The sequence below is a fragment of the Macadamia integrifolia genome, chromosome 5, assembly GCF_013358625.1.
Source record: "Macadamia integrifolia cultivar HAES 741 chromosome 5, SCU_Mint_v3, whole genome shotgun sequence".
In the NCBI taxonomy this organism is placed as follows: Eukaryota; Viridiplantae; Streptophyta; class Magnoliopsida; order Proteales; family Proteaceae; genus Macadamia; species Macadamia integrifolia.
Window position 1 is genome coordinate 3,921,997 of NC_056561.1, and position 26,965 is coordinate 3,948,961.

Sequence of the window (26,965 nt, forward strand, 5' to 3'; positions counted from 1 at the left end):
CCAAATATAGAGGAAGATGATTAAACCATAATAATGGTTGAGCAACGACTGGTCCACTAGTACTTGTTTCCGCACTTGTTGACTATAGGAGGGTTGACGAATAGCTGAGATGACCCGTGTGTTCCTATTAACACTTTCTGTTGAATAACATGTTCCTGTGTCTACAGTCTCAGTATAATTCCTCGATACTAGGTCCAACCAAATAAAACATCCCGGATGTTTTCCGCCTACCGGACATCTGTAAAATCTTCGTCCAGGATTCCGCGCCGTTTGAGAAGTTCGGATGACCATCACCTCTCCACAGCTACACATCCGTTGTTGTGCATCCATTTCTCTGTAAAAATGCAATATCCATAAGAAAATAATCGAAATGAATAGATTTCAAAGTTTCCATCATTTAATTTCATCCTCTATCTTGATATTGCTATGATAAAAATAAGAAAGGTTCCATCCTGAGTTTGTATATCTGTACTATATTTGTCTGGGCAAATGATAAGCAGTGTATGGCTTCATTCTTTTAGATATTTTGTTTTTTTTGTCCCTTCCTGTTTTTAGACAATACAATACAGACCTAACAGATGGTCTATCAAATAAGTTCAAACCTATTCAAGATCCCAAAACATAACACAACATTGTTGTCTGGTGCTGTACTTTGATTCTTGCTTTCAGGGGGAAAAAACAAAACTTTGGAAATTTGGTTTGTCATCAAATTTTCCATTCAATCAGACAAACTTGGGTGTATTTTATGGGGCTTACATTCAGAGACAAATTTCTGTTCCTGAAATTCAATTTCATGCTGAGGCTAAGTATATCTATCAAAATCTGAAAGAATTTCTCTAAACCATTGAGTTTGGACTGTTCAAGTCTATATAACCTGTCTGATTGATCTCAGCTAAACTTAAAAGGAGAGAAGAACATGAAAAATCCACTCCTGTAAGAAATGACCCAGGAAATATGCTGACACTGGCCTGCGGTAGCAAAAATATACTAACAGCAGCATATCTGCAACTCAACTCTGTTCCATTCTTTGATTAAAAAGCTGTTACATGTCCCAACATGGGATATATACAGACTTGATTCCCATGCTCATCATAACAGAGGTAAGAAGACAAGAAATAGAAACTAACCTGATGTTGCTTACCTCCTCTGGATAGGATCCCAATTCCCAAAGTAGGGATTGTCACTGAACTAACAAGTGGACCGCGACAGAGCAGAGAGACAACACTACATTACTTGTTCAGATCTGGAAACATACCTCTGAAGGAAGAGAGACCTTCACGAGGGGAGGAGACCGCGACAGAGCAGGAAAAAAAAACCCCTTCGTGGCAAGAAACCTCTGTTGTAGAACAACACCAAGCAGGAAAAAAAAAAAAAAAAACTAACAGTGAATGAATCAAACCCAGAAAAAAGTTCGGCGCGATAGTGACTCAAACCTAGCAAAAAATCCCCTTCGCAAGATAGAGAGACAACTAATCCCTTTCGCCTACAGGAAAAACCCCTTCGTGAGCTTCGACCTTGACCGGGAGCAGCAGAAGAAACCACAACTAATCCCTTTCGCCTACGGGAAAAACCCCTTCGTGAGCTTCGACCTTGACCGGGAGCAGCAGAAGAAACCACCGTTAGGGTTTCTCCTCTGTGAGCAGCGAGAGATGAGCGCGTCGTGCGAGAGAGGGCAACCTGCAGGCGATTTCCATTCGTGAGCTTCGAGTGAAGTGAGGGACAGAGAGACGGTTTCTCAGAGAGAAAGCAACCAGCGGGGAATGAAATTCAAAAATGGGTTTTAGGGATTTGAAATTCAAACCTGCAAATGAGTTGTTTGGTAAAGGACCGGTTCAAAAATGGTGGTTCGAATCATCCACTTAAACCGGATTTAATAACCCTTTCAAACCAATCTAATCTTGACCGTTGATGATGCATCATCCACGTGTCGCGCTCTGCACCTAGCAAAACATGGAACAATAGAGGATCAGAACAATAGAGGATTTTTATCCCAATATATGAGGGGAAAGAGAATCTTAAACGAAAGTTTAATCCTAGCATGAATTTATGTGAGATATCTTATTTAGTTGGTAAAAGACTCAGCTGTTATTGTAGGTCACATAATGTGACCATTGATTGATTGTATAACAAATATCTTAGCCGGCGCTCGTGGGGATACCCAAAACAGATTCGTCCATCTACATCAGAGTGCAGTCACGAGTCATGATAGGCTTATTTTAGGACGATGACTGATTGATTTAGCTTTTTGTCAGTTTGGCTTTATTTTATAAAGATGAGCAGTGGGGTATATGAATACGATATGTAAAATAATTTATGGAGTTTTCCTTTTCTCATAAAATATATGCTTCCCCTACTTTAATTAAATGTAGTTCTAAATCCATTCGGATCAAAATCGAACAAGGCCGATCCCGATTCTCACCGTTTCGGAGCAGTCAATTCCTGTTTGGTTGTGAGGGAGATGCTTTGGATACCTAGGTTGAGGTGTTAACCGACTCATTACTAATCTAAACATTGGGTTCGACCTATACTGGTTCAGATCGGCCAGTCATTATGAGGGTTAGGTCAATCCTTCAACCCTTTATTTTGTAGATTCAGCTCCTCTTCAATGCGTCACGATTGAAAGTATATGGGGGTGCAAGCTTGGTTCCTCCCAACCATTCAATCTGCGTTAGACAGATTACCACATTGGAGAGGATCCTGACCGCTGATTTGGCTGTCCATGTGATCAAAATGATTTCCACGACCCTTCTACTAGACAATCTCAAATTGTAATCAGCTTATGCTATATAAGAAATACTTGCTAACAAAAAATGTGCTGCGTGACCAAATAAACTTCACAAAATACTCAAAATCTGTAAATAAAGCTGTAAGCCTCACTGATGGACCCACCACACTAGGGTAGAATGGGTCATTCAAATGGTTGCCATTCGGCCCATCAAACAAATTAGGGTAAAACTGACCTGGGCTGGCCCCCAACTTAACAAGTGTTTCGAAAAACTGACCATGGGCCTAAGCCCTAAACTCTTTCAAACTCTATTAAGTAATAAATCCACCCACAATGTTAGTTTTAGAAACATGGGCTCACAGTGATGTGATAAAATCATGGGATCCAAATTCATCATATACCTTATCTAATATAATGCAGATTTGGCGACAAATCAAGTACAAATTCCAAAATTTTTAGAATTAGAATTGGCGAGAAAAATTTGTGGAAACAAATTCCAAACATAATTCTTATCCCAAAAAAATAAAAAATTCCAAACTTAATTCTGAAACTCTTGAAATTAAGCTAGAATCTATGACTCTAGAATTATCCAGAGACTCGGGAACTCAATCCTGCTTCTTAGATTCTCAAGCCTTGGTAGAAGCAGTTCCTGATTTTAGTAGCAACTGTTTATTAATTTTGAATCAAAAGCAAAGCTCATTTTCTACAATTGCTTTATAAAATTGACTTTTGAAATATTTTCAAATCATTAGATTCATAGATGGTGGTGAAACTAAATTGCATTAAATATTAAACCACGACTTGATGACGACACGTTCTACTTAATTTGACCACTAAGTAAACATTACATGCGTGGCAGTTAAAAGTTGAACATCTAGATGCATTTTAGAATTCTCGCTTTCAAACTTGAAGCCTTACCTTCCTCCGCATTAATTTATTTATAATTTTTTTTTCTTTAACCATGGGTACCCAGGTTTCTAACGTTATGTGGATTCACAGTGATCCTATAACTATAAGGACCGTCTCATAATTATATAGATCAAATCATATCGGGGTTGAATGAGAATCATTCAACTTTCACCTAAAGTATTAAAGAACACTAAACAACCCATGTAAGTGATCTCAAGGAGATAAGAGGAGTTGAGCTTAGAACCACATGTTTTCAAAGATGAAAATTCTTTACCAACTTGACTACTCGTTGAGATTGATTAATTAATTTATAATTATTAACTGATTTTTGATTGAAAATTTTAGATTGACTTGGACTAGAATTGGGTGAAAAAACAGAACCACCAGGATTGCTGACCTTACTATGGTCGTAAAGCAAGCTACAATCTAGTGGTAATTGTATAGTAGCTTTGTATTCCACCTCTCTCCCGTCTCTAAAGTCTAAAAGCAACAACGGTTGATGTGCAGAGCCAGTGAGTGGATGAGGAATAACGGAGGCAGAGAAAAGAGGACATGATGGAGAGAGAGAGAGAGAGAGAGAGAGAGAGAGAGAGAGAGATGGAAAGAGGGAGAGACATCCGGGAGAAAGAAGGGAGGAGAAGATGAAAGGTTTCAACTTTCAATGGGTTACAACAAGCAGCAGGAGAGAGACTGGTGAGAACTGCCCTTCTTCATAAAAAACATTTTGCCAAACTATTTCGTCATAGTATGAAAGATTGAATTTTTGCAAGACTCGTAAATATGTTCTTGGAAAAATTATGTGATTATCCATTTATGGGTTTTCCTTTACAAAATTATCTACAAAAAAATTCAGTTAACAAAAATACCCAAAATTAGGTTTTTCTCTACAAAATTACCCACTTAAAGTTTAAGTTAACAAAAATACTCAAAATTGAGTTTGGATTTACAAAACTACCCACACAAAGTTTTAGTAATAAAAAAATACATGATTATATGTGGAAGATGAAGATTCATTATTTTGGGTAGTTTTGTAAATCCAAACCTGATTTTAGGTATTTTTGTTAACTGAAACTTTGGGTGGATAATTTTGTAAACTCAAAATTAGATCCAAACTCAATTTTAAGTATTTTTATTAATAAAAAATTTTTATGAATAATTTTGTAAAGAAAACTCAAAAGTTGGTAGTCATGTGATTTTTTCTATGGTTTTAAAAGCTCAGCACTGATTATCAGTGCCACGACAGCTCGTAGTTGATTGATCTACTGCCTAATAATAGCAATATGCTGGGTCCTACCAAGCAAGGCAAAAAAATAAAAAAATTAAACCGAGAAAAGCTTCCATTGGACACAAGTCAGAACAGCGTGCCCTAATTCGCAAAGAGTCAGAGTGAGCTTATCTTTAGTCCAAATCCTACACACGTCCGCATAAGAGAGAGAGAGAGAGAGAGAGAGAGAGAGAGCTCATCAGTCTTTCTCTGTGTTCTTGTGTTATAAATTCATCAGACCCTCTCTCTTTCTCGTTAGGAGAGACATCGCTACGCACAAAGTTCCCGTTCTTCATATCTCTCTTTCAGTCTCCTTATTCGTTTTGGTGTTTCATCGTCTCTGTGTTCCGCTTCTAATCTGTGCTTGCTGCTTGCTTGTCCTCCCGTTCAGATATTTGAAACTCAAAGAGATCAAATGAAGGTGATCAGTTTTCTCTCTTTATCTTAAATTCAGTTCAGAATCTTCATTCTTATTAATTAATTCTTACTATTTCAGTTCAGATGTCCTTTAAACTAGATGCCCACGACCTTTTCAATTAGTTTTGATTGATTCCAATAAAGATTTTCCTTCCCCTGTTTTAGTTTTGGAGCTTTCAGAACCTTTTATGTAAGATTGAATATCACGTTTGAAAAGTAATCTGATTGGATATTCTTATCTCTGCTCCTATTTGTTACAGAAAGTGGTGGATGCCCACTACTTTTTCAATAATTTTGATTGATTTCAATGAAGATTTTCCTTCCCCTGTTTTAGTTCTGGAGCTTTCAGAACCTTATATGTAAGATTGAATATCACTTTTGAAAAGTAATCTGATTGGATCTTCTAATCTCTTCCCCTTTTTGTTACAGAAAGTGGTGGTGAAAGTAGAAGTATATGACGCCAAATCCAAGCTAAAGGCCATGAGGGCAGTCTCTTCCGTTTCAGGTAACAAATGGGTTTTCCAAAATTTAAGCTTTTTTCTGGCCTGAAAGCAAGAAAAGGGGTGAATTTAATAAATTTTCCATTTTTCTTTTAGGAATCAATTCTATCTCTGTGGATATGGAGAAGCATCTAATGACAGTGATCGGAGAAGTGGATCCTGTGGACATCGTCGGGAAATTGAGGAAGTTTTGGCAGCACACGGTTATAGACTTTGTTGGGCCACCGGAAGAGCCCAAAAAGGAAGAACCGAAGAAAGAAGAACCCAAGAAGGAAGAACCGAAGAAAGAAGAACCCAAGAAAGAAGAACCCAAGAAAGAGGAAAAGAAGGAAGATCCCATCGCCGAGCTCATTCAGTTAATGAAGGAGAGACATGAGAGTGGTCATCCCTATAATATTCCCTATGGGACGACATATTACTCCCTCAAGGATGTCTCAGATACGAACCCCAACACTTCTTGTGTTATCTCTTAATTGGAAGGATTGATCATTTGATCCTCTTCCGTACAAGAAGAATAAAGGGTAGGGAAAGGGTAAAGGTAGGGTAGGGTTGGGCTGGGCATTTCAATGGCATACACCAATGATAGGATTAAACGTAAGAAGGTAAAAGGGTCTTTTTCAAAGGAGAAAAAGAGAAGAAGAGAAGAAGAGAAGAAGAGAAGAAGAGAAAAAGACATATGATGGCACCAACACCATGTTCCACGTCTTTTCCAATAGAGTAAATAAAATTTTGAAAGTGAATAAATAAAATTTTGAAAGTATGAATGTAAGTGTGGACCCTTCAGTGAAGTATTAATTACATGACAGTAAATTCTTCTTTGGTATGGATTGTCTTTTAATTAAATTTTTGAACTGCCTTGATGTCATGGTAAAGTATTCTATTCAAAACTTTAAACTATTAGATGAAGAGGCCCCATCTAGTATATATAGCATGTAAATATTGGAATAGATTATCTTGAGTTTTGTTTTTCATTATTTTCAGGATCCTTCTAATTTTTATCTAGCTTTAATTTATATGTCCATATCCATGTGTGTTAATCCTTTAGTGAAGTCGTAATCACAAGACCACAAGACTTTGTAATGTTTTAATTTTTTTTGGGCAAGGTGGTCATTTTATTGGGAGGAGAAAGATAGGCACAATTAGATGCAACAGGTTAAAAAGATTTCTTCCTTTTTTATACCCCTCAATATGGATCCTTTTAACAAGAATATAGTTTCCGGAACTTGGGTCAAAGGGTGGTGATATTCTATTACTTAAGGTGCTAGGCTTCTATGGGTAATGCTTCATTGGTAAAAGGACTAGTCAACTGGAATTAATTTAGATTAGAGTTCTATATTGAACAAACCCCAGGGTAGTCTAGTTAATAAGGGATGACCTTCGTCTCAGAAAATGTGTGGTTCTGAGTTTGACTCTTCTTATCTCATTAGGGTTACTCTCACAGGGGAGGGGGCGTTTAGTTCTTTTCAGTATTTTCGGAGAAAATTGAATGGTCTTCATTCAACCCCACTATAACTTGATCCATATGATTGTGAGTCAGTATAACCTTCGTCGTTAAAAGTAATAATAATAATAATTCTATAAGAAGATGGTCGGATTTTTATTCATTTAGGGGAAGGGGTTTGTGCACTATGGTCCAACGGTTGATTTATGCACTATGCACCATGCATCATGCGCAAAATTTTTACCATTTTTTATATATTTTTAGTTTGTCACATAGTGGGATCGTTTTCCATGCATGGCAAAAAACATTAAAGAAAAATTAGTTTAATTAGGTTGTAATTATTTCTTAAACCACTTTATGAAGATCAAGAATTAAAAATGAAATTTTATATTGACATATAATAAAAATAAATTCAATTAATTCTTTCTAGTGATAGAGCTTTGATTTCAAAGCGAACTTACAAATTGCAAGATTAATTTAATTAATAATTTCTCTAAAATAAAGCGTTTACAAGAATAGAAGCAGAATTCATGATACTCTTTGCCATCTAATTAGACCACCAAATACCGATATTATAAAAAAGACATTATTATTATGGGATCCAAATCCTCTCCAATGAGGAGATTGGTCAATAGTGTTTTGAGACATCAACAAATGATTTTTGCCAAAAAACTAAAAATAAAAACACATTAATTTTTTTTTTAAGTGAAATGATGGTACAAAAGTGGATTTTTCTTCATCTTCTTCTATGCCTTACGGCCGGTCTCTTTAATAGCATTTTTTAAGATGATAGATTCTCACCACTGAAATATGCCGGTTACCATGTTTGACTATCAGTCGGAGTGCAATAGTGTCTGGTTGGATTAGGCTTTTGGATACTTTAATTCAACTTTAAGTTCCTTTTTAGTTTTGCCTAGACTTGGCCCGACTTTTGCCCGACCTAATCCTATCTTGACTCAAGGTTTGAAAATTTTCAATCTTAACCTACCCTCGGGGGTTAGGCTAGTCTAACAGAGATTGGCCTTGACCATAGGAGGGGGAAGGGAGATGCAAGGGTTGCTAGGTAAAAGAAGAAGAAGAAGAAGAGGATAAGGCCTGGCTTAGCATGAGGCCTCAACCCTAGCCCGACGGCCCTTACTCAAAGTTAAAAATTTCCAATCTGACCCACCTTTAGGACCGTGGCATCTCAGCCCAAGCCATGTTTGGACTCAAGGCAGGCCAAAGTAGACTCGGGCTGACAAGGCCAAACTTACACCCTACCATGCACCATAGTATGATCCAACAAATCTCTCTTACTCCGTTCAAGCTAACCTGTCTATAACTTCAGTTGGGATTGCCATATTTTTCTGACTTCCACCAAATCCTTTCTTCTCATTTTTACAACGTTTTTAGGTACTTTTCTTCTTCTTCTTCTTCTTCTTCTTCTTCTTCTTATTTTATTTTGATATTTATTTTTGTATTTTCTATGTTAGAAGTTTCCATATGTGGTCCAGTTGCCGACCATACATACACACGCCCACACCCACGTACGACTATTTTCTTAGATTCAATATAAAAAAAATCTGCATATTTAACATTAAGGCTATGTTTGGTAGTCATCAAGAGAAGAATATAAAAGAAACGAAAAGAAAAGAACATAATAGAAATAAAATGATAAGGAAAAAAAAATTATGGCTTGTTTGTCTAGGCAATAGAGTAAAGATTTTTCTTTTTTAGCAGCAAAAGAAAACTTCACTGTTCCCAATGTGAATTTTGAAATTAAAAAAAAAAAAATCTTCTCATAATCTTGGACATACCAAATGAGAATTTCTTAAATTAAGAAAATATTATAATTTTTATACTTTTTTTTCTTTTGTTCTCTTGACTACCAAACACAATCTAAAGAAAATTATGTATACATTCTATGGATATTACAATTATTATTGATTATGTATATCTAGATTACTGATTTAAACATTGTACTCAACCTATCCTGATCCAGATTGACTAATCAATATGAGGGGTAGGTCAATCCTCCAACCCTTGATTTGTTATCCATGTGATCAACATGACTTCTCCCTTCCACCAGACAATCTTGAATTATATATAGTCAGCTTATGCTATATAAGAGATACTTGCTAGCATTAACCCAAATTTACTCAGTAATCCAAGACTTTAGTTTCTCTGTTTCCCTCATTCATATGAAAATAATAATTAATAAAGTGAATGCAAATCTAGGACTGAGAATTAAGGGTGCCAATTTTAGAACCGAAATCGAATATTGAAACTTACAACGATTGTTTAAAATTGTAACAAATAAGAATAGATACGGTTTCAGTATGAAGAAAATGAATCTTATTTAATACGATATTGGTGTTTAAGGTAAAATCGTTCAGTACGAATTAAATTGTATGGAATTTCCTATTCTTGAACTGAATCAATATATACATGTATCTCATAAATTATATATGGGATGGTTTATGAAACTATACTAAAATCAAATCTAACCTAATAAGAAACCATTTAAGAAACTGAATAAAAACTGTATTGAAACCTAGCAGATTTGGTACGGTTTTTATATTAAAAATGCATTCGAGTTTTTGATTCGGTATAATTTTGGTTCTCCCTTTCTCCTGCCTCGTGCATCAAATCGAAATTGTACCAATTGACACCCTTACTAAAAATGAAAAGAATATGCTTGCACCCTTTTTATTTTATTTTATTTTTAATGAACTTATGCATCAAAATAAAAAAAAATAAAAAATTGTTATATTTTAACCCCACGCATTACAACAAACCTATTGAGAACATGCATTGAAACCAATGGAAATCCATTACCAAATACACAAATGGACTGCGTGACAAAATAAAGCACACAAAATACTCAAAATCCATGACAAAATACTTAAAATCCGTAAATAAATTCACTTTGAGCTCCACTGATGGGCCCACCAGACTATGGTAGAAACTAGAAAGGGTCATTCACATGGCTGCCAAATGGCCCATCAGACAAGTGCTGTAGAAATTGACCTGTTTTGACCCCCAACTAACAAGGTGTTTTAGGAAACTGATAATGGGCCTAAGGCCTAAACTCTATCAAACTTAATAGTAATAAAGCGACCCACAACGATAGTTTTAGAAACATGGGCTCATAATAATGTGATAAAATCATGGGCTTTAAAAATTATTAATTCAAATATCTTTTTATTTCAAAAGAAATCATAAAATATGATAGAAAATTCATTTTAGTGATAACATGAGCTCCCATTACTCTTGCAATACCTTTTCTTTTGGGTAAGAATCACTCTTGCATTACGAGTTGCATGGAGAGAAGCACTAGTTCTGTCACTACGTTTGATTATACATGAGCCTTGGTCTGGTGGTTTGTAGTTTTCAATGGAGTAAGTATGTGAGGATTGATTACTTGATCAATTTTTCTTAAGTACATCGGTGTTTGGTCTGCATCAATTTACTTATTTTTCAAGAAGTGTATCCGTAGTCCCTACTAATTCTTCTGTGGGTCAATTCTTTGCTTGCATGTGGGTCTAATCTACCGGTAATGACCAATAGGCCCTTGAACTTGAACCCTTCCCAAAAAAAATAATAAATAATAAATAAAATTTGACGGTCATCTTCTTAGCTTTAGGCATTTGATCAATTTAATTTATCATATTTTTAAATTTTGCTATGATCTTGGACTATTAGTTTACCATTCTATCCTCCCAAACACCCATTATTTAATTTAGTTTTATTTTTTCTAGTAATTTATTATGGGATCCAAAATCATTATATGCCTCAACTTATATATGCAGAATTTGTGATAATAAAGGACAAATTCTGAAATTTGAGAATTAGAATTAGTGAGGAAAAAAATTGGGCATCCAAATTCCAAACATGATTCTAAACTTCTTGTATTACATATTAAACCATGACTTAGATGACTACATGTACAAATGTCTACTTGATTTGAACATTAATAAATCACATGTTTACCAATATATATTTATATATATATATATATATCACATGGCAGTTAATAATTGAAGATCTCAACGCCTTATAGGATCCTCGCTGCCTATGAAAAAAAAAAACTTAAAAGTCTTACTTTCCTCCCCATTAAATTTATCAATCTTACAAACTGATTTTGATTGAAAAATCTAAGTTTACTCGGATTAGAATAGGGGAAAAAGCACTAAACAGTAGAATTGCTGACCTTGTTGTAACCCTCATATATTAGTACTATTAACTTTTTTTTCTTTTGTTTTTTTTGTTTTTGTTTCTTTGTTATTTTTTTTTGGTTTTCTGATAAAGGATCATACGCTTGTTGGTGTAGTGAGTAAAGCCGAAGATAGACAAAAGGAGAGAGTAGTAATATTGGTGGTGATGGAGAGAATGGGATTGTTACATATATAATGACTAAGATGTCGAGAGAGAATACAATGGCCAATAAGATGCTAGCGTATTTTATTTCATTACACAATGCTAATGTGTAAATACTCCCTCTTATTTTATTCTTGTGAGATTCGTATCTCCCTTGTTCTCTTCTAAAAAATTTCACCACAGTGAGTAAAGGTAAGGGTGTCAATTTCAAACTGAAACTGAAACCAAAACCAAGCCCAATTAACCGGACCAAATCGAACCGAATAAATTTGGTTCATATTCGGTCTGGGTATGTGAGTATTGCTATTCGGTTCGGTTCGGTTTCGTTTTAGGATGTTAAAACCGTTGGTTTGGAATCGAAACCAAACCGAATTACTCTTAAAAGTTTAAACCAAAATATGAAAAAAAAAATCCTATTTTCTCTCAGACTTAGGAGGGATTTTCCATATTCCCTTTTGAGTTTTTGACTCTTAGGGGAGGCTGGGCGCGTTGGACATGTAATTATGCTTTTTTTTTTTATTCTAGCTTAGATCTTACTTGAGAATGGCATTTACAATTTTATTCTGTAAGTCACAATCTGATACATGTTTTGGCCATGCTACGATCAGATTTTGACCGGTTTTATTATCTTTAATAAGTGATTTTGAATGATTATTTGAAGAGATTTTATGATTGATGGAATGTGTAAGATAAAAATTGTAGAACCAAAACGGTAACTTGAGCCCATTATGGCCTTTGGTCCATCACAGTCATGGTCAGTGTTATCAATTCGGCCGAATAATTCGCGAATTATTCGGCTGAACCGAATTTTTCCGAATTTTATCAAAAATTCTGACCGAATCCGAATTAAAAATAAAATTCGGTTAAATTCGTGATTTTTTCAAAAGTGAATATAAAACGCGAATAATTCGGTCCCAACTCCCAATTAAACCGGATTGAGTTATCTGTTATGCTTTTTTTTTTTTAATTATTATAAATAAAAGAGTTATCTCTTTTGAACGTAACATAACCAAATCGGTTCGAACCGAAACTGAACCAATTGACACCCTTAACCAGAGGTTTGGTCCCAACTCCCAAATATTTGGATTGAGTTATCTGTTATGCTTTTTTTTTTAATTATTATAAATAAAAGAGTTATCTCTTATGAACGTAACCATATAAGTGTGTGTGTGTGAGAGAGAGAGAGAGAGAGAGAGAGAGAGAGAGAGAGAGCGAGATTGTAACAACTAACAGATTTAATGTGAGATGCAAGAAAGGGATACAACTATTTGATATTTCATTACACAAGAATTTCCCCCTTAATTTATTTTTCAGAAACCCGTAAACCTCTTTTCTCCTTTTAAAAAGATCAACTGCTGATGTAATCGGCTGATGCTACTGCTTACCTAGTAAATTGTCTCATCAAGATAAAAATAAATAAATAAATTAGAAAGAAAGTATTTCATGTGAGAGAATATTATACATATAAAGAAGCAATCAATAGAGGTGTTAAAACCCCTATAACTATTGCACAATAGAGACGACTGTTCATATCCAATGTCTTGAAACATCTCTAAGTGTATGATTATATGTTGAGTTTTATGTCAAAGTATTCTAAGGCGTTGGATCTAAGCCGCCAGAAACCATCATCCTACAAAATTTAAAGTCGATAAAGGCCTTCATTGGGGAGGGCCTCTATTGAATGGTCCCAACTCATTGGAACTTCAAAAATAAATAAATAAATCTTTAGATCGTATTTTTTATGTGGAGAGAGAGAGAGAGCGAGAGAGAGAGAGAGAAGGATCTTTCTTGTGTTATAAATCCAGCATACTTGTTCGTAGAGGCATCGGTACATACACAATTGTCATTAATCGATCTTGGTCTCGCTTTCAGTCTCCTTCCTTCCTTTTGGTGTTTCATCGTCCCCGTGTTCCACTTTTGATCTGTACCTGTTGCTTGCTTGTCTTCCAGGTCAGATATTTGAGACTTATTGAGAAATGAAGGTGATCAGTTTTCTCTCTATCTTTAACTCAAATTCAGTTCAGATGCTTCTTCGTTTTTATTAAACCTTACTCAAATTCAGTTCAGAGCGTGCGTCCACTTAGAATAGCTGACTCAACTATTAATTATAAGAGCCACAAGATCACCTCACTTTGAACCAATTGGTTTGAAACAAGAAAAGTTGATGAATTTAACACTTCTTTTTTCTTTTTCTTTTTTGTAGGAATTAATTCCATTGCCATGAATATGAATGAGAAGAAAAGACAGTGATTGGAGAAATGGATCCTGTAAACATCGTGGGGAAATTGCGTAAGTATTGGCACACGGAAATAGACTTTATTGGGCCACCGGAAGAGCCTAAGGCACCTGAGCTGGAGAAAAAAGAAGAAGAAAAGAAGGATGAAGCCGCTGTTAAAATCGCCGAGCTCATTAAGGCAATAGAGTTGGGTGGTGGTTATAATTATCCCTACATGACTTCACACTATCATCTTGAGAGTATTGCAAAAGAGAACCCTAATGCTTGTTGTGTTATATCTTAATTGGGATGAAGATTCACTTAAAAAGGTTCTTTTGTACTGTTGAGGCCCTAGGGATATTGGTGGGGTTGGTTGATTTTTTTTTTTTTTTGGCTAACGACGGGTGTCCAAGCCTTCGTTTGACTAGTCCCACGGGCCCATACTGACCCAACACCGCATGGACTGGGTCATACTAGGGTTGAATGGAACCATTCAATTTTCACTGAAAGCAGTGAAGAGCACTAAACACCCCGTGTGAGTGGCCCAAGTGTGCCTAGTGGGAGTCGAATTAGAAAGTCCGAGCTTACGATGGGTGGGTTGGTTGATTGCTTTTCCCTTTTGTTCTCTTTTAAAGGGTTTGCCATGTAACGTAAAATTAATAAAACTTTGTCTTTTTTTTTTTAAGTAAGGTGCTTCATGGATGATTAAACCCTGAACAGTAATGGGCGTGTCAACTTGAATCCACAATCAGTCAACTCGAGAGGTGATGAAGCTGTTTTTTAAGGCATATTTCATGGCTTTTGTGATTAGGTTGCTGGTTGGGTCCTCTAGTTTAGGGTCCATGGTTTAAGAAATTGGAATCAGTTTTGAAATCAGTCTATATCGGTCTGAATCAACTAAAAATATTCATGGTTTTTATTAAAAAACAATTTTTATTTCCTTACCCTTCATCTGCACTGATCTATTGATATGGGATTGGCCTCGGCTGGAATCAATCTGATACACTCAATTCTGATCGATCCGATCCGACTCCTTAAACCATGCTAGGATGTAGGATCTGTCCTTGATGTTCTTCCTATTGTATATTCGGCCACTCTCCTCTTTTTTCTGTTTCTTTAATAATAATAATAATAATAATAATAATAATAATAATAAAAACGTTTGCAAGCTGTTCTGATTTCAGAATTATTACAACCCTACAGCTTCATTTTCTTTTCTGTTTTTAGGGTATGCATTACCTTTTTAATTAAATAAGTTTGTCAGATATTATCAGATCATGCTAAGTATTCTATTAAAAATAAGCTAGCTAACTAGTAGATGAAGAGTTCCATTTCAACTAACATATAAAGTCATCTAAGATCCCACAGTTACCAATATGGACTTATTCTCAAAAACAGAAATGATTCTCTTGAGCTCCATTTTTTTTTTTTTTTTAAAAAGGAATCCCCCGTTTCTTTATTTTATCTAATCTTAATTTATATACCCATGTCTATGTGTGTTGATCCTTAGTGAAGTAGTAATTTTTGTGAGAAGTGTTCTCCATCAAATGGTGGTTCCTACTTCTATATGAAACCCAATCAGCGAAACGATTTGGTTCAATCTAAGGAAATCATATTGCAAGGAAAAAAAGAAATAAACCCAAAGGATACAATAGGACAAAAAACTTCCTTTCTTTAATTTGTTCCCCAGTATGGATGACCCTTTTTTTTTCGAGTTGAAGGGTTGCAATAAATAATTAGTTAAGGTACTAAGCATCCATGGGTAATGCTTTACTGGTGAAAGGAACAGCCAACTGAAATTAGTTAGTTAATAAGAAGTTTTTTTTTTTTTTTGGTAAGAAGTAATAAGAGTTCCATATTGAAGAAAGAGGTGGTTGGGTTTCTTATTTTGCTAGGGGAAGGGCCGAAGGGGTTTGTGTACAATCACTAAAGGTCAATTCTCAAAAGGGAGGGGTAGTTTGGTTTACATGGTTTATTAAGTCAAATGTGGATATATAAGTCGATCAGTAAAGTTTTTCTTTATCACTATATTCCTCTATGCCTTTGAGTCGATCTTTGTAATAGCACTTTTTAAATTAAATTTCTGATGTCCATTGAAATATGCCATTTATCATGTTCGACCACCAAGTAGGATTGCAAAACGATAGGTTGGGTTGGGTTTTTGAAAACCCTAAAGATCTAAATCAATCCTAAGTCCCTTAGCTGAGCCAAGGCTAGGCTTGACTCAGCCTGATTCAAGGCCTGAAAAATGAAAATTTGAATGACCCTTTAAGGCAGGGCAGGGTTAGTTTAAGGTCATAACCCTAGCTGGCCAGTCAGGCCCTTACCAATGCCAAAAATTCTTAACTTAACCACCCTCTGGACTAGGGTATCTTAGTCAAGTCCTATTTAGGCTCAAGGTAAACCAGTGCTGACTCGCTCAGACCTATAGGAATAAACTTGCTCCCTACCACCAAAGAGAAGAGAGAGAGAGTTAGTGAGCATTTGTCTATCCAAATTCTAAACATGATTTTGAAATTCTTGAAATTAAGCTGGAATCCACGATTACTATTAACGTTGAACACTACTTGTGGTCAATAGAGCTGAGGTTAGCATATCCCTTGAGTTAGGTAAAACATTAATTTTTTAGAAAAAAAAAAGGCTCTGTTAGTTAAAACGGGAACGACAAAAAAACATTAAAAAAAAGGGAAAAAATAAAGACGTACGTTTTTAAACGTTTATATTTAAATAATACGGTGTAAAAAAAGGGCAATATATAGACATAAATTGACATAATAATTCTCTAAATACCTGAATAACAATCAAAATAAATATATATAATATCCATATTTCAATTCAAATTCTAAACCTATTATGTCATGAAATAACATCAAAAATATATCCATCAAAGATTAATATAAGATCCAAAATACACCATTCAAATATCCAAAATACATCATTTAAATATCCAAAATCATCATCCAAACTACATAAAAAAATCACCAAGTTTCTCTGGGTCAATAGGTTTTGTATCCTGAATTGCTCGGCTTTCATACTTCTCCTTCATCAAAGAATTCATTCTAATGTATACCAAATCTTCTAACATTTCTGGAGTTAACCTTGTTTGTGCAGCGTCCGAAGCACTCCAATTCCTCTCGCAAGGAGAGGAACTACAAGATTGGCTTAAGATTCTGCAAGCAACCTTCTGAACCACAGGAAGACAACCACCCATATATTCCCACCAAATCCAATTAAAATGAGAGGATCCTAAAAGCAATAACTCCTTTGCCTCTTCCCAAATATATCAGATTGAATTATCCTGATAGTCTTTAATGCTATTTCAACTCTATTGCAATGGAAGCCTCTCCATTCAGATGATGCAACCAATAGCCTTAACTCATTCTCAACTACAATAAGAGATTGGAGCATTAAAAAATTAGTAGCAAACCTTGTCTTGCAAGGCTGCTTAATCTCTTTGTCATTTGTGAATCCCTCATTAAGGCTATAACAGTGTTGCCTGTGCATTAATCCACTACATGTTTACCATCATCAATAATTTCCCTCACCCATCTAACATGCTTATGGATATCCTTTAAAAGCAAATTAATCCCATGTGCAGCACAATTTGTCCGATACATGTAAGACCATTTTCAAATCAACATATCACCGCAACAATTATAGTTAGCACCATTATCTGAAACAAATTGCACACCATGTTGTGATCCAAGCATTTCAATAACATTAAATATTTCTCTAAAAAGATATCCAGCAGTAATACTATTTGAACCACATTCAATACACTTCAGGAATACAGCCCCACCAGGAGAATAAGCTATCACATTGACCCAAGACCTCTTCTTTAGGTCAGTCCAAGAATCAGACATTATTATGCAACCTGTGCCACCCCATGTTAACTTTATGTTGCTCACATATTCCATGATCTCTACCTTAGCTTCAGGAATCAAACGGGTACGAAGAGTAGAGTAACTAGGAATAACAAAACCCTGACCATAGGCACAAGTACCTTTCATCATTTGAATAAAAGATTCTGTCTGAATAACATTGAAAGAAATGTTATTCTTAACAAAAAATTCTCCTATCATCTTTTCTAACGACTTCTTGTTTTGTTTAGTAGCCAACTCTACCATTGTGGTTTGATGAATGCTCCTACCAGAGAATTGTGGAGCCAATTCCACTTTCTAGGGTCTCATTCGTCCTTTTCTTTTTAGATGCACTCATATTCATTTCTACACTGGCTTCAGCTTGAACATGGTCAGGGACTTTAGTACAAATTTGAACATCATGGCCAGTCAAGCAAGCCAAATGAGCTTCACTCGAGTAACACTACCAGAGTAGTCAAGTAATAATTGCATTTAAACCAAGTTGTTGTACATGTTCCCAAAACTTATCCTTTTTTCTAACCATTTTTCAATAATATCAAGTACCTACATAATATGCAATCAAATATTTATTCAAATTTAACATATATGATGAGTACATATAAGAATTGAGAATAAAGAATTAACGATTAACAATCAAATATTTATTCAGATTTTAACATACATCTTCACAACAAATCCATGCCTAAAGAGTAATTTCCAAACACCTAATCTAGCATAAAATATTACTCGGATTATGTATAGGGGCAAGAATAGTTCCCTGAGTAAAAAATCAGTAGTTCCCTTAAGTAATCCAAAAAAGAATTCAACACAAGCTAGCATAGAATAAAACAACTTCTTTTCATAATCCATTGTACACATCAATGTTGCAGTATTGGAATCTTGTGTCGTCTTCTTTGAATTCATAAGAAGAAAAAAATGGTTCGGCGTTTAAAACGCGAATAAACTAACAAAGGTTCAACCTTTGATTAATTAACATCTCGTTTCTACTAACTTTCGCCGGCAACCGTTACCAGTGTAGCGGTTCTCCTATACAAATACATAATATACTATAAAAAGAAAGTATAAAGAAAACTCTCATATATATATATATATATATAGCCCAAACCCCAAATTCCCAATTCAATTCAAGTGTAGATCTTTCTCTTTCTCTTTCTAGTATACACACATAGTTTCCTAAACACCTTCTTGGTTCAACTGAAAGGTAAGAAAAAATGTATTCATCTGAGAAAACTGATAGCCAAAAGGTCAGTCCAGCTCCGGCTGCCGGCATTTCGGTGAATTCAGCAAACACTAAAGCTCCAATTCCTTGGTCCTCCGGCCTCTTCGACTGCTTTGTTGATCTCAGGAGCTGTAAGTCTAATAATAAACCTCAATTTTCTTTTTAAAACTACACAATTGGTGATCATGAAGGATTGATTGCACTTGCACTGTTTAAACATGCAGGTCTTATAACATATTGGTGTCCATGCATTACGTTTGGCCAGATCTCTGAGGTGGTCGATCAAGGACCCCATTCCTGTGTAACAAATGGAGGAATCTATGCACTGATCCTGCTCTTCACAAGGTGTCAATGCTTCTTCTCATCTTTATATCGAACCAAGATGAGGCAGCAATATAACCTGGAAGAGGGTCCCATGGGGATTTCCTTGTTCATTGTTTGTGTGACCCATGTGCCATTTGCCAAGAGTACAGAGGCTGGAGAGCCGTGGACATAACATGAACATAGGTTAGTTTCAGTCTTCTTCTTGATCTCTATTTAAATCTGTTGGGATATATATAGATTGAATTGAAAGGAGATTGATTGTTTGGTTATGATGTGGTTGCTGAATTTAATTTTTGCAGGAGTGCAAATATCGTGAATAAGATAAACAGTGCATTAGGAAGCCTCCTACGCAACAAGGCATGACTCGATAGATTGTATTAATGAAGATTATCCATTATATGGAGGCCTTTGGACTCCGTTTGGTTGCAATAGAAATTTAATAGAAAGTAAAGTGAAATTTTCATCCTTTAAAAATAAATGTTTATAATCATTACCCCATAAGATTGTATAAACTATTTAATTTTTTAACCATATTTAGTAATGATATATTTTACATGTAATTTTTATTTACATATTATAGCAAAGGGTTTTGGATGCAAAGTGAATTAAATTTTATGACCAAATATGAATGATTTGAAATTAATGTTAAAGTCACATGGGTAATGATTACATATATTTTTTTTTAAGTATAAAATTTCACTTCCCTTCCCTTTAATTCCCCTTATAACCAAACATACCTTGGCTCTGAAATGTATTTGCTACATTTGATGACTTTGGACTTTTTTTCCTTCAAAATATCTATGAAGTGACCGGCCTCAAGAGTATATTTGATGTAACTGTTCGTAATTTGTGAGGTCAGAAATAAAATTCTTCACCAAGGTGCTGTGTGTAGATATTATCAAAAATGGGCATCTTGCCTTGGCTTGGGAACTTCCTCTTTTCTCCTCCATAGTTTTGATATATCCTCTTTGTTCTTTGTTTCTTCTACCCTTATTTTTTGTGTTCTTCTCATTTGGCTGCTTGTAATTGTAGCACCCCCTCCTCGCAGGTTTTATTGTATCCCTTTTGATGGTTGTTTTTGTCCCACTTGGTTTTGTTCTCTTTATTTGGTGCTTGTCCTTGCCTAGTTGAGGCTTTTGTATTTGTTTTCTTTCTTTTTCTTTAATATAAATTCCATTAATGAAAAGGAAAAAAAAAATTAACTTATGAATGCAATGCTACTTTTATTTATTAAGGATTTTGAAAAAAAAAAAAAAAAAAAGACTTCCTTATTTTCCATTTACATGCAAAATATGTACATCCATGAATGCTTAGCATGATGGTGGACTTTTCTACAAGGCCATGAGATGATATCTAATTCTTTTTTTCTTTCTTTTTTTAACATTTGAGGTATCTATGTTTGAGATACTTACTTTTTAAGGTGCCCACACAAACACTGTTATTATATGTTTTAACCTTTGATGATAAATGATTGAAATGCCTCATATTATTAAATAAGAAAATACTAAAAAGGAAAGTTTGCCTAGTTGAAGAAAAAACAAAAGATAAAAGGTTTTATCCTCCAAATAGCCAAGATTACTAGATAGAAAAATCTGGACACAAACAAATGTTAAAACAATGAACTAAAGGAATCCAACTTGTTACAAATAGTGGTGGAAAAAAATAATACATAACATCTAGCACATCGGAATAGAATTAAGGGCCAAATTAATCAGCACGACTCTACCAGCTTGAGAAAGAAGGGGCAATTCCCAAAGTCAAAGATAAGCTCTTCTCATTCCATTATTAGAGAAATTGATTTGTTGACCTGCTAAATCTTGAAATAAAGTTCGCACCAACTTTGACATTGTTACAGATATCTGTCTGGAGGTCTGCGACCACTGTCGAGGTGTGGCTACTAGGGGGAAAATCCCCTTAGAATTCTTTCCTTGTGGAGAAATGGGGGGTCTCTCCTATCTAAACCCTAGAATGATGGTGTTGTGTAAGCTTTGGTAGTCTTCTCCGGTGGTTCTTTATAATGTTTCTGGTGTCTTCTTTAGTGTTCCTTAGTGCTTCTCCAGCTTGTGGGGAAGCTCTTTGTCTTGATTGGTTCTTCAACCCTCCTTAATGTTTCCATTATCTTCTTTTGGTATGTCCTTGTTTGGAGGAGGGGCTACCCTCCTTTGGGATGTAATTTTTTCTTTCTTTCTAAAAAATGATTATTTATTAAAAATCCTGAAATAAATTCAAAAATACTGCCTGAATGGTCAAGACATCATGTTAGAAATACGACAAAAAATGAAAATAGCATCAACAACAAAAACATGAGGGATGCTTAGAGTATTTTTTTTTTTTTTGGAAACAAACGTATTAAAAAAAATATGTACAAAATTAACATCCAAACATTTGGAATGAATATTTTTGGAGTTGACTTTCCCACTTTAATACCTTTAACTTAAAGCTCTTTAGACAAGTGTTCATAACTGAAACTAATAAATAATTAAGTGCTACAGATGTCATGTTGTAGGTCCCATGCATATACTAGAAAAGATGGAGAACAGAAAAGAGTTAGTGAGTAAAACGAGTCACGCCCAATCTTACTATGTTTGGTAGTCAAAAAAGGAAAGGAAAGAAAAGAAAAAAGTACACTTTTTGCATTTTTTTTGAATTAAGAATTTCTTTTTATACTTGGTATGTCTTCATCCAAGTGAAGATTCAGCTTTTGAAATTCAAAATTTCTCTTGAGAATTATAATTTTTTTTTTTCTAAAAAAAAATCTTACTAAAAACACAAGAAAACATGAGAAAATATAAAAACATAATAAGACAAAAAATGAATGATTACACAATGATTTCCTATGTCTCTTTCTCCTAAAATTCAAAATTTTTTGAATTTTTTTCTTTTTTTCTCTTAGTTACCAAACATACATACTCTTTTTATTTTCTCTCCATTTCAATTCTTTTCTTCTCTTTTCTTTTCTAGATTCTTTTTTTTTTTTTTTTTTTTTCTTTTCTTCTCTTGGCTACCAAACATAGCTCATGGTGAAAAGGCATAGAGGCATCATGCAGTGGCAGTCTATTGGATCAATCCGTGGCAACTAATTTTTCCCAATATTACATGTCTTCCTTCAATTTCCTATAAATATACTTAACGACTTGGACACATGTTGTAGAAGATTCTTTTCGCCTCAATATTAAATTACTTCTATTATGAATAGAGCTCGTATGTTAGAAGGCTTGTTAAATAAACACTCACCCCTAGCTAGCTTCTCCCTATGTGGTCATCTTAAGAAATTCAAATATTTGTATCTAACTTCTTACATTCCTCGATCTGCTTATATTTGTTGGGTACCTCCTCATGTGTAGGTGGACTACATGTCTTCTGAACTTGGCATTGCAACACAAATCGCCTTAGCCCCCTCTCTCTCTCTCTCTCTCTCTCTCTCTCTCTCTCTCTCTCTTCACTTTCTGTCTCTATTTTTCCGAAGCCGAAGCTAAAGCCAAGTCCTCTGCAGAATTTGATCCGTGAATAATTTTTGAGAGGATTTCTTACGGGAGGTGTGTAGTATAATAATATTTTTTTGATAAAAAAAAAATTTTATTGTCTGTCATTGTCAATATTATGGTAAAAATGTTATTGTTTTTGTGATTCCATCTTATTGTTTTGGTGAGAAATATATTGTTATCCAAGAATATGATATCTTTCTTTATGTTTATTGGTAGCCTTTAGTGTACTTAAAGAGAAACATTGTAATTCCATTATGGATAAGTTACAGTGCTACCCTCTAAAGAATGCCACTATTAGAGAGACACACCCTGTTTAATACAAATTGTGATTCAAGAACAAAACCCGATTTTGAATTTAATTAATTTTGGAGAATCAAGAGAATGTAGCAGAAGAGTTGAGGAAATTAATTATTGTTTGCAGAGAACAAAATCGGAAGGAATCGAGGAGACTCCTCTCGCAGACATCGCAGGTGTTGGTTACCCCTTTCCCTGGCTTGGCTGAGGGCGTTCGTTCAAGACCACAACTCTGCCAACATTGGAAAAAAAGAAAAAAAAAAACAAATCGGACACAGAATCTTCAATAGTAGAAGACCCAAATTATAACCAATAACCAAGAATATGAATAGGTGAACCATGAATTTCTAGGTGACGAGCTTCTCTCATTTCTCACACTGTAGCTAACCTTACCAGATTTATAAAATCAAAACTTGTAAATTGAAGGGTCTATTGTTCATCTATTTTTCCTATCCAATTCTTTTTTGGATCTTAAACAGTGGAATGAAAATATTGTCGGTGGGGAAGCGCTCTCTCTCTCTCTCCGCCATTTCTGTTGTCAGTCTCTCTTAAGAGATATAGCATTTCAGATCACCATTCCAAGAAATGTATCTATATAACTTTGAACAAGAGAGTGTGTATCGTTGGTGTATGATGTCTTGTATTTCGTCACAATTTAACACAGGGAGTACTGGTGCAACTTCTCGACAGGAAAGACAACAGTCCTGCTAGCTGGTTAGCGGGCCGTGGGGGTTGTAAGGGGGGTAGGAGGCCCCCTGCATAGCAGGGGATGTAGGGGGGCGTAGCCCCCTCTCAAATTTTTTATTTGAGGGTAATTGTGTACTTTTTAAATTAAGGTTTTTCACTATGTATTTGTAGCACGTGTTTCTTTCTCTGTAATGCAAGCAATACTGAGAGGTGTGAAGGACAAGTACTGTAACTCTATTCTCCATTAATGGTGAAGCAGGATCTCATTTCACTGGGGACATAGGCAACATTGCCGAACCTCGTAAATCTATGTGCATTGTTTGTTCTATTTTTCCATTATTTTCTGCATTGTTTTAGGGTTGCGTTTCTACATGTATCTCTCTCACTCTTGTTTTGGTTATTCAACGACAATCTCAAATTTCATAACCATGCTTTAGCCAAACCTGGTGGAAGAACAATTTAATAATAAATAATTAATTAATTAAAAAAAAATCCAAACCTTCAGTTGTAGTCACGCTCAGCTATGATGGAGTTGTTCTCCGCGACCTAAGATGGAGCAGTTATCGACAGTGACAGATGGCGCAGTTCTCACTGGCAAAGGATGAAGTAGTCTCAAGAGGAAAAGGGGAGAAGAGAAGGGGACAATGGTTAACCCACTATGAGAAGGATAGAGGGGTAGTTATGGGTAAATGTAAAATGGGATAGAGATATGTGTTTTACTCAAAAGGGTTAAAGTGTCATTTCATAGCATCTCTTAACAGAGACTAATTACAGGGTGTCTAAATGCAATTTGGTATTAAAGAAATGATGTCTCTATAATAGTGGCATTTTCTAGGGGTGGCGTTGTAAATTACCCTTCCATTATTACATAGTGGGAGTTTGATCTAGATTAGATCCCGTGGTTTTTACCTTTCTTATTGAAAAAATTTTCTATGTTAAAAATTGGTATCTCCTATTATGATTTGGCTTGATTGATTTATTTGTTGTATTAGTTCTCTACATATTATTGTTATTTTGTATTTCCATTGATTTACACTACACGTGAAAAACGGATTTGATTTTTTCCCACTAATATTCACTAGAAGAGTGTCCTCCTATCACTCTTGCTGTCACGTTTGCTAGGATAGAGATCCAATTTCAATCCGGAGCTTTTCTAGGGCATATTGTTGTCTCATAAAATATCGATAGAGACAGGAGTAGCAACATCGCAAGCCAGGGAAGAACATGACAAGTGCATAGATTGCTCCGTTTTTAACACAGGAGGAGGAGGAGAGTTCGGATCCTTTATCGAGGAAGAGGCCGGATGACCGGTCACACTGAAGAAACCAGCAAAACCTGGAGAAGGAAGGCGACGTGAGAATCGATGGGAGTTGTGCAACTGTACGTCTGTTTGCTGAACTCTGTCGAATAGGAGCATTGTTTCTTACCTTTCAATTGATCTAGGTGTATAGGATCGGGTTGCATTGCCTTTGGAAACTGAAATTGATATACTCTCCAGCACCCCAACCAATGAGACTACGTGTCTCTTTCCCTTCAAATTCTGAGAATCTAAGATAGAAAATAAACTTTTTGGTGAATGTGGACTTAGCGCACCACAACCTTAGTGCAACTGTAAGATGAAAAGTAGTTGATAAGTAAAACCAGATGACGTTAAGGGTTGAAGCATTACTTTTTATGTGTGGTGTTGTTAGAGTTCTACATTTTCAGATGAATCCAGATTAGGACAATCTCGTATGACATCCTTAGTCTATTAATTTGAAATCTATTAAATGAAGAGAGAGAAAATGGATTCCAAATCCATAGACCAGAAACATACAAAATTGTTCTCTTACGTAAACCTGATCCAATCTCTTTTCAGATCACCATTCTTTTCAAAAAAAAAAAAAAAATTGTCCTCCCTAATCATGTATATGTAAGGTGTTCTGATCCCAGTCCACATACATGTGAGGGGGAATGTAATTCTAGTCTCACATCGATTCTGGATGAAATAATCCCTTTCCTCATACACCTGTGAACACCTCTTCTTGTTCGATAGGTCTTTTGAGATAAAATTTACACCCTACCTTCCTCAATACTCTATTAAAAGTATATATTGCTTTCAATTCAGTTGCCTTAGTGTATTTTAGTCCATTCAAGTGTTGCTCAACTCAAATCTGCCCCCAACCCAACCCCACCCCAACCCTGAAAATTTGAATGGGCCTTAGTTACTTAACCAGATGGATCAATTGGATTGATCAAAAAAACTCAAATCAAACCAATTTTATATCAATCATTCTTGGTTTGTTGTTACAGAACCACTACAAAACCAAAATCAATCAGACCAATCGAAAAAACCATTTAAAACCGAATCATCATGGGAAAATAGATAATACAATATTATGTTTAGAGGAATTATCACTCCCTTCTTCTAAATATCAAGTTACTTACGTTTTTTTAAATATTTCACTCCCCTTCTTTCAAATCAAAAGATTCTTCAGATTGCTGTTAAGTGACTATCATTTTTTTATAATTTCCGAAAATACTTCCATCTGTTGGGATCACCATTCAGTTACTGCTAGCGTCGGAGCAGTGGAGGTATTGAAAGATCAAGGCATCTGTAGATGGAATTATGACTTGAGATCGCTATTTAGCAAGACAAGGGTAATATGAGAACAATTAAGTCATCTACATAGACAAGGAAATATTTAGTGATAGTCTTCTCCCAAAAAATGAATAGACTTGTATTGGTTTTAGATGCAACAAAGCCATGAGAGATAAGAAATGTGCTGAGGCTATTATACCAAGCTCTGTGTGGCCAGCAATAGTGCAAATTTGACAGGTAGAGCGAGGCTGATTTTGAAGGAAGGAGAAGAAGAACGTTCACCTGTAGTTTGGGTACAAGATCCCTATTACTTTTTGGACATAAGGTGATTACTTATTGGAAACCATTTCTGGCCTAAATCTATTCCAAGTTTGATAGAAAACTAAGTATTTACTAGATTCTCTGGTGACGGCCAATAATCCTCCTTTTGGTACTGATTCAATTATCCTTACTTGAAATAAGACTTTAGATCTAAATTACCTGAGTTCTGTACCCTTACAGTGATGCTAGTCTCTTTGTAGTTCTCCGAGCTTCCAATATTTGGATTGCTTTATCCGATTCTACTGAGTGATCAAATTAAAGTCAAAGAAGTTTCAAACCGAAGGGTTGAAGAGGATCGATTGAGCTTTTGAGAGGAAATAATGATTTGAAGAGAAAAAAAAGG

At 35.2% G+C, this 26,965-nt stretch overlaps 3 protein-coding genes and 1 long non-coding RNA gene across 6 annotated transcripts; 3 read left to right on the forward strand and 1 right to left on the reverse strand.

Annotated features, from left to right (window-relative positions):
• Positions 1–101: 101 nt before the first annotated feature.
• LOC122078298 lies at positions 102–1,936 on the reverse strand. 2 transcript variants are annotated; one of them, XR_006140029.1, is made up of 3 exons: positions 1,802–1,936; positions 1,256–1,677; positions 102–334 (listed from the first exon to the last, which is right to left on the reverse strand). It is a non-coding gene; the product is annotated as an uncharacterized LOC122078298 (long non-coding RNA). The 2 variants fall into 2 exon arrangements; XR_006140028.1 differs by lacking the exon at positions 102–334 and having other exon boundaries at positions 539–1,677.
• A 3,134-nt stretch (positions 1,937–5,070) lies between these two features.
• LOC122080223 (heavy metal-associated isoprenylated plant protein 39-like) lies at positions 5,071–6,638 on the forward strand. Of its 2 annotated transcripts, none has more exons than XM_042647160.1 (3): positions 5,071–5,351; positions 5,745–5,820; positions 5,912–6,638. In XM_042647160.1, exons 2-3 carry the CDS (start codon positions 5,796–5,798, stop codon positions 6,286–6,288), a joined length of 402 nt encoding a protein of 133 aa, XP_042503094.1. In that variant the 5' UTR covers positions 5,071–5,351; positions 5,745–5,795; the 3' UTR covers positions 6,289–6,638. The 2 variants fall into 2 exon arrangements, with proteins under 2 accessions (XP_042503094.1, XP_042503093.1); XM_042647159.1 differs by having other exon boundaries at positions 5,072–5,319.
• Positions 6,639–13,873: 7,235 nt separating this feature from the next.
• On the forward strand, positions 13,874–14,134 carry LOC122079847 (heavy metal-associated isoprenylated plant protein 39-like). Its single transcript, XM_042646599.1, has one exon. The coding sequence runs from the start codon at positions 13,874–13,876 to the stop codon at positions 14,132–14,134; it is 261 nt and encodes an 86-aa protein (XP_042502533.1).
• Positions 14,135–18,922: 4,788 nt separating this feature from the next.
• On the forward strand, positions 18,923–19,426 carry LOC122079851 (protein PLANT CADMIUM RESISTANCE 2-like). The gene is made up of 2 exons (XM_042646605.1): positions 18,923–19,061; positions 19,155–19,426. Exons 1-2 carry the CDS (start codon positions 18,923–18,925, stop codon positions 19,424–19,426), a joined length of 411 nt encoding a protein of 136 aa, XP_042502539.1.
• The last annotated feature ends 7,539 nt before the right edge of the window (positions 19,427–26,965 follow it).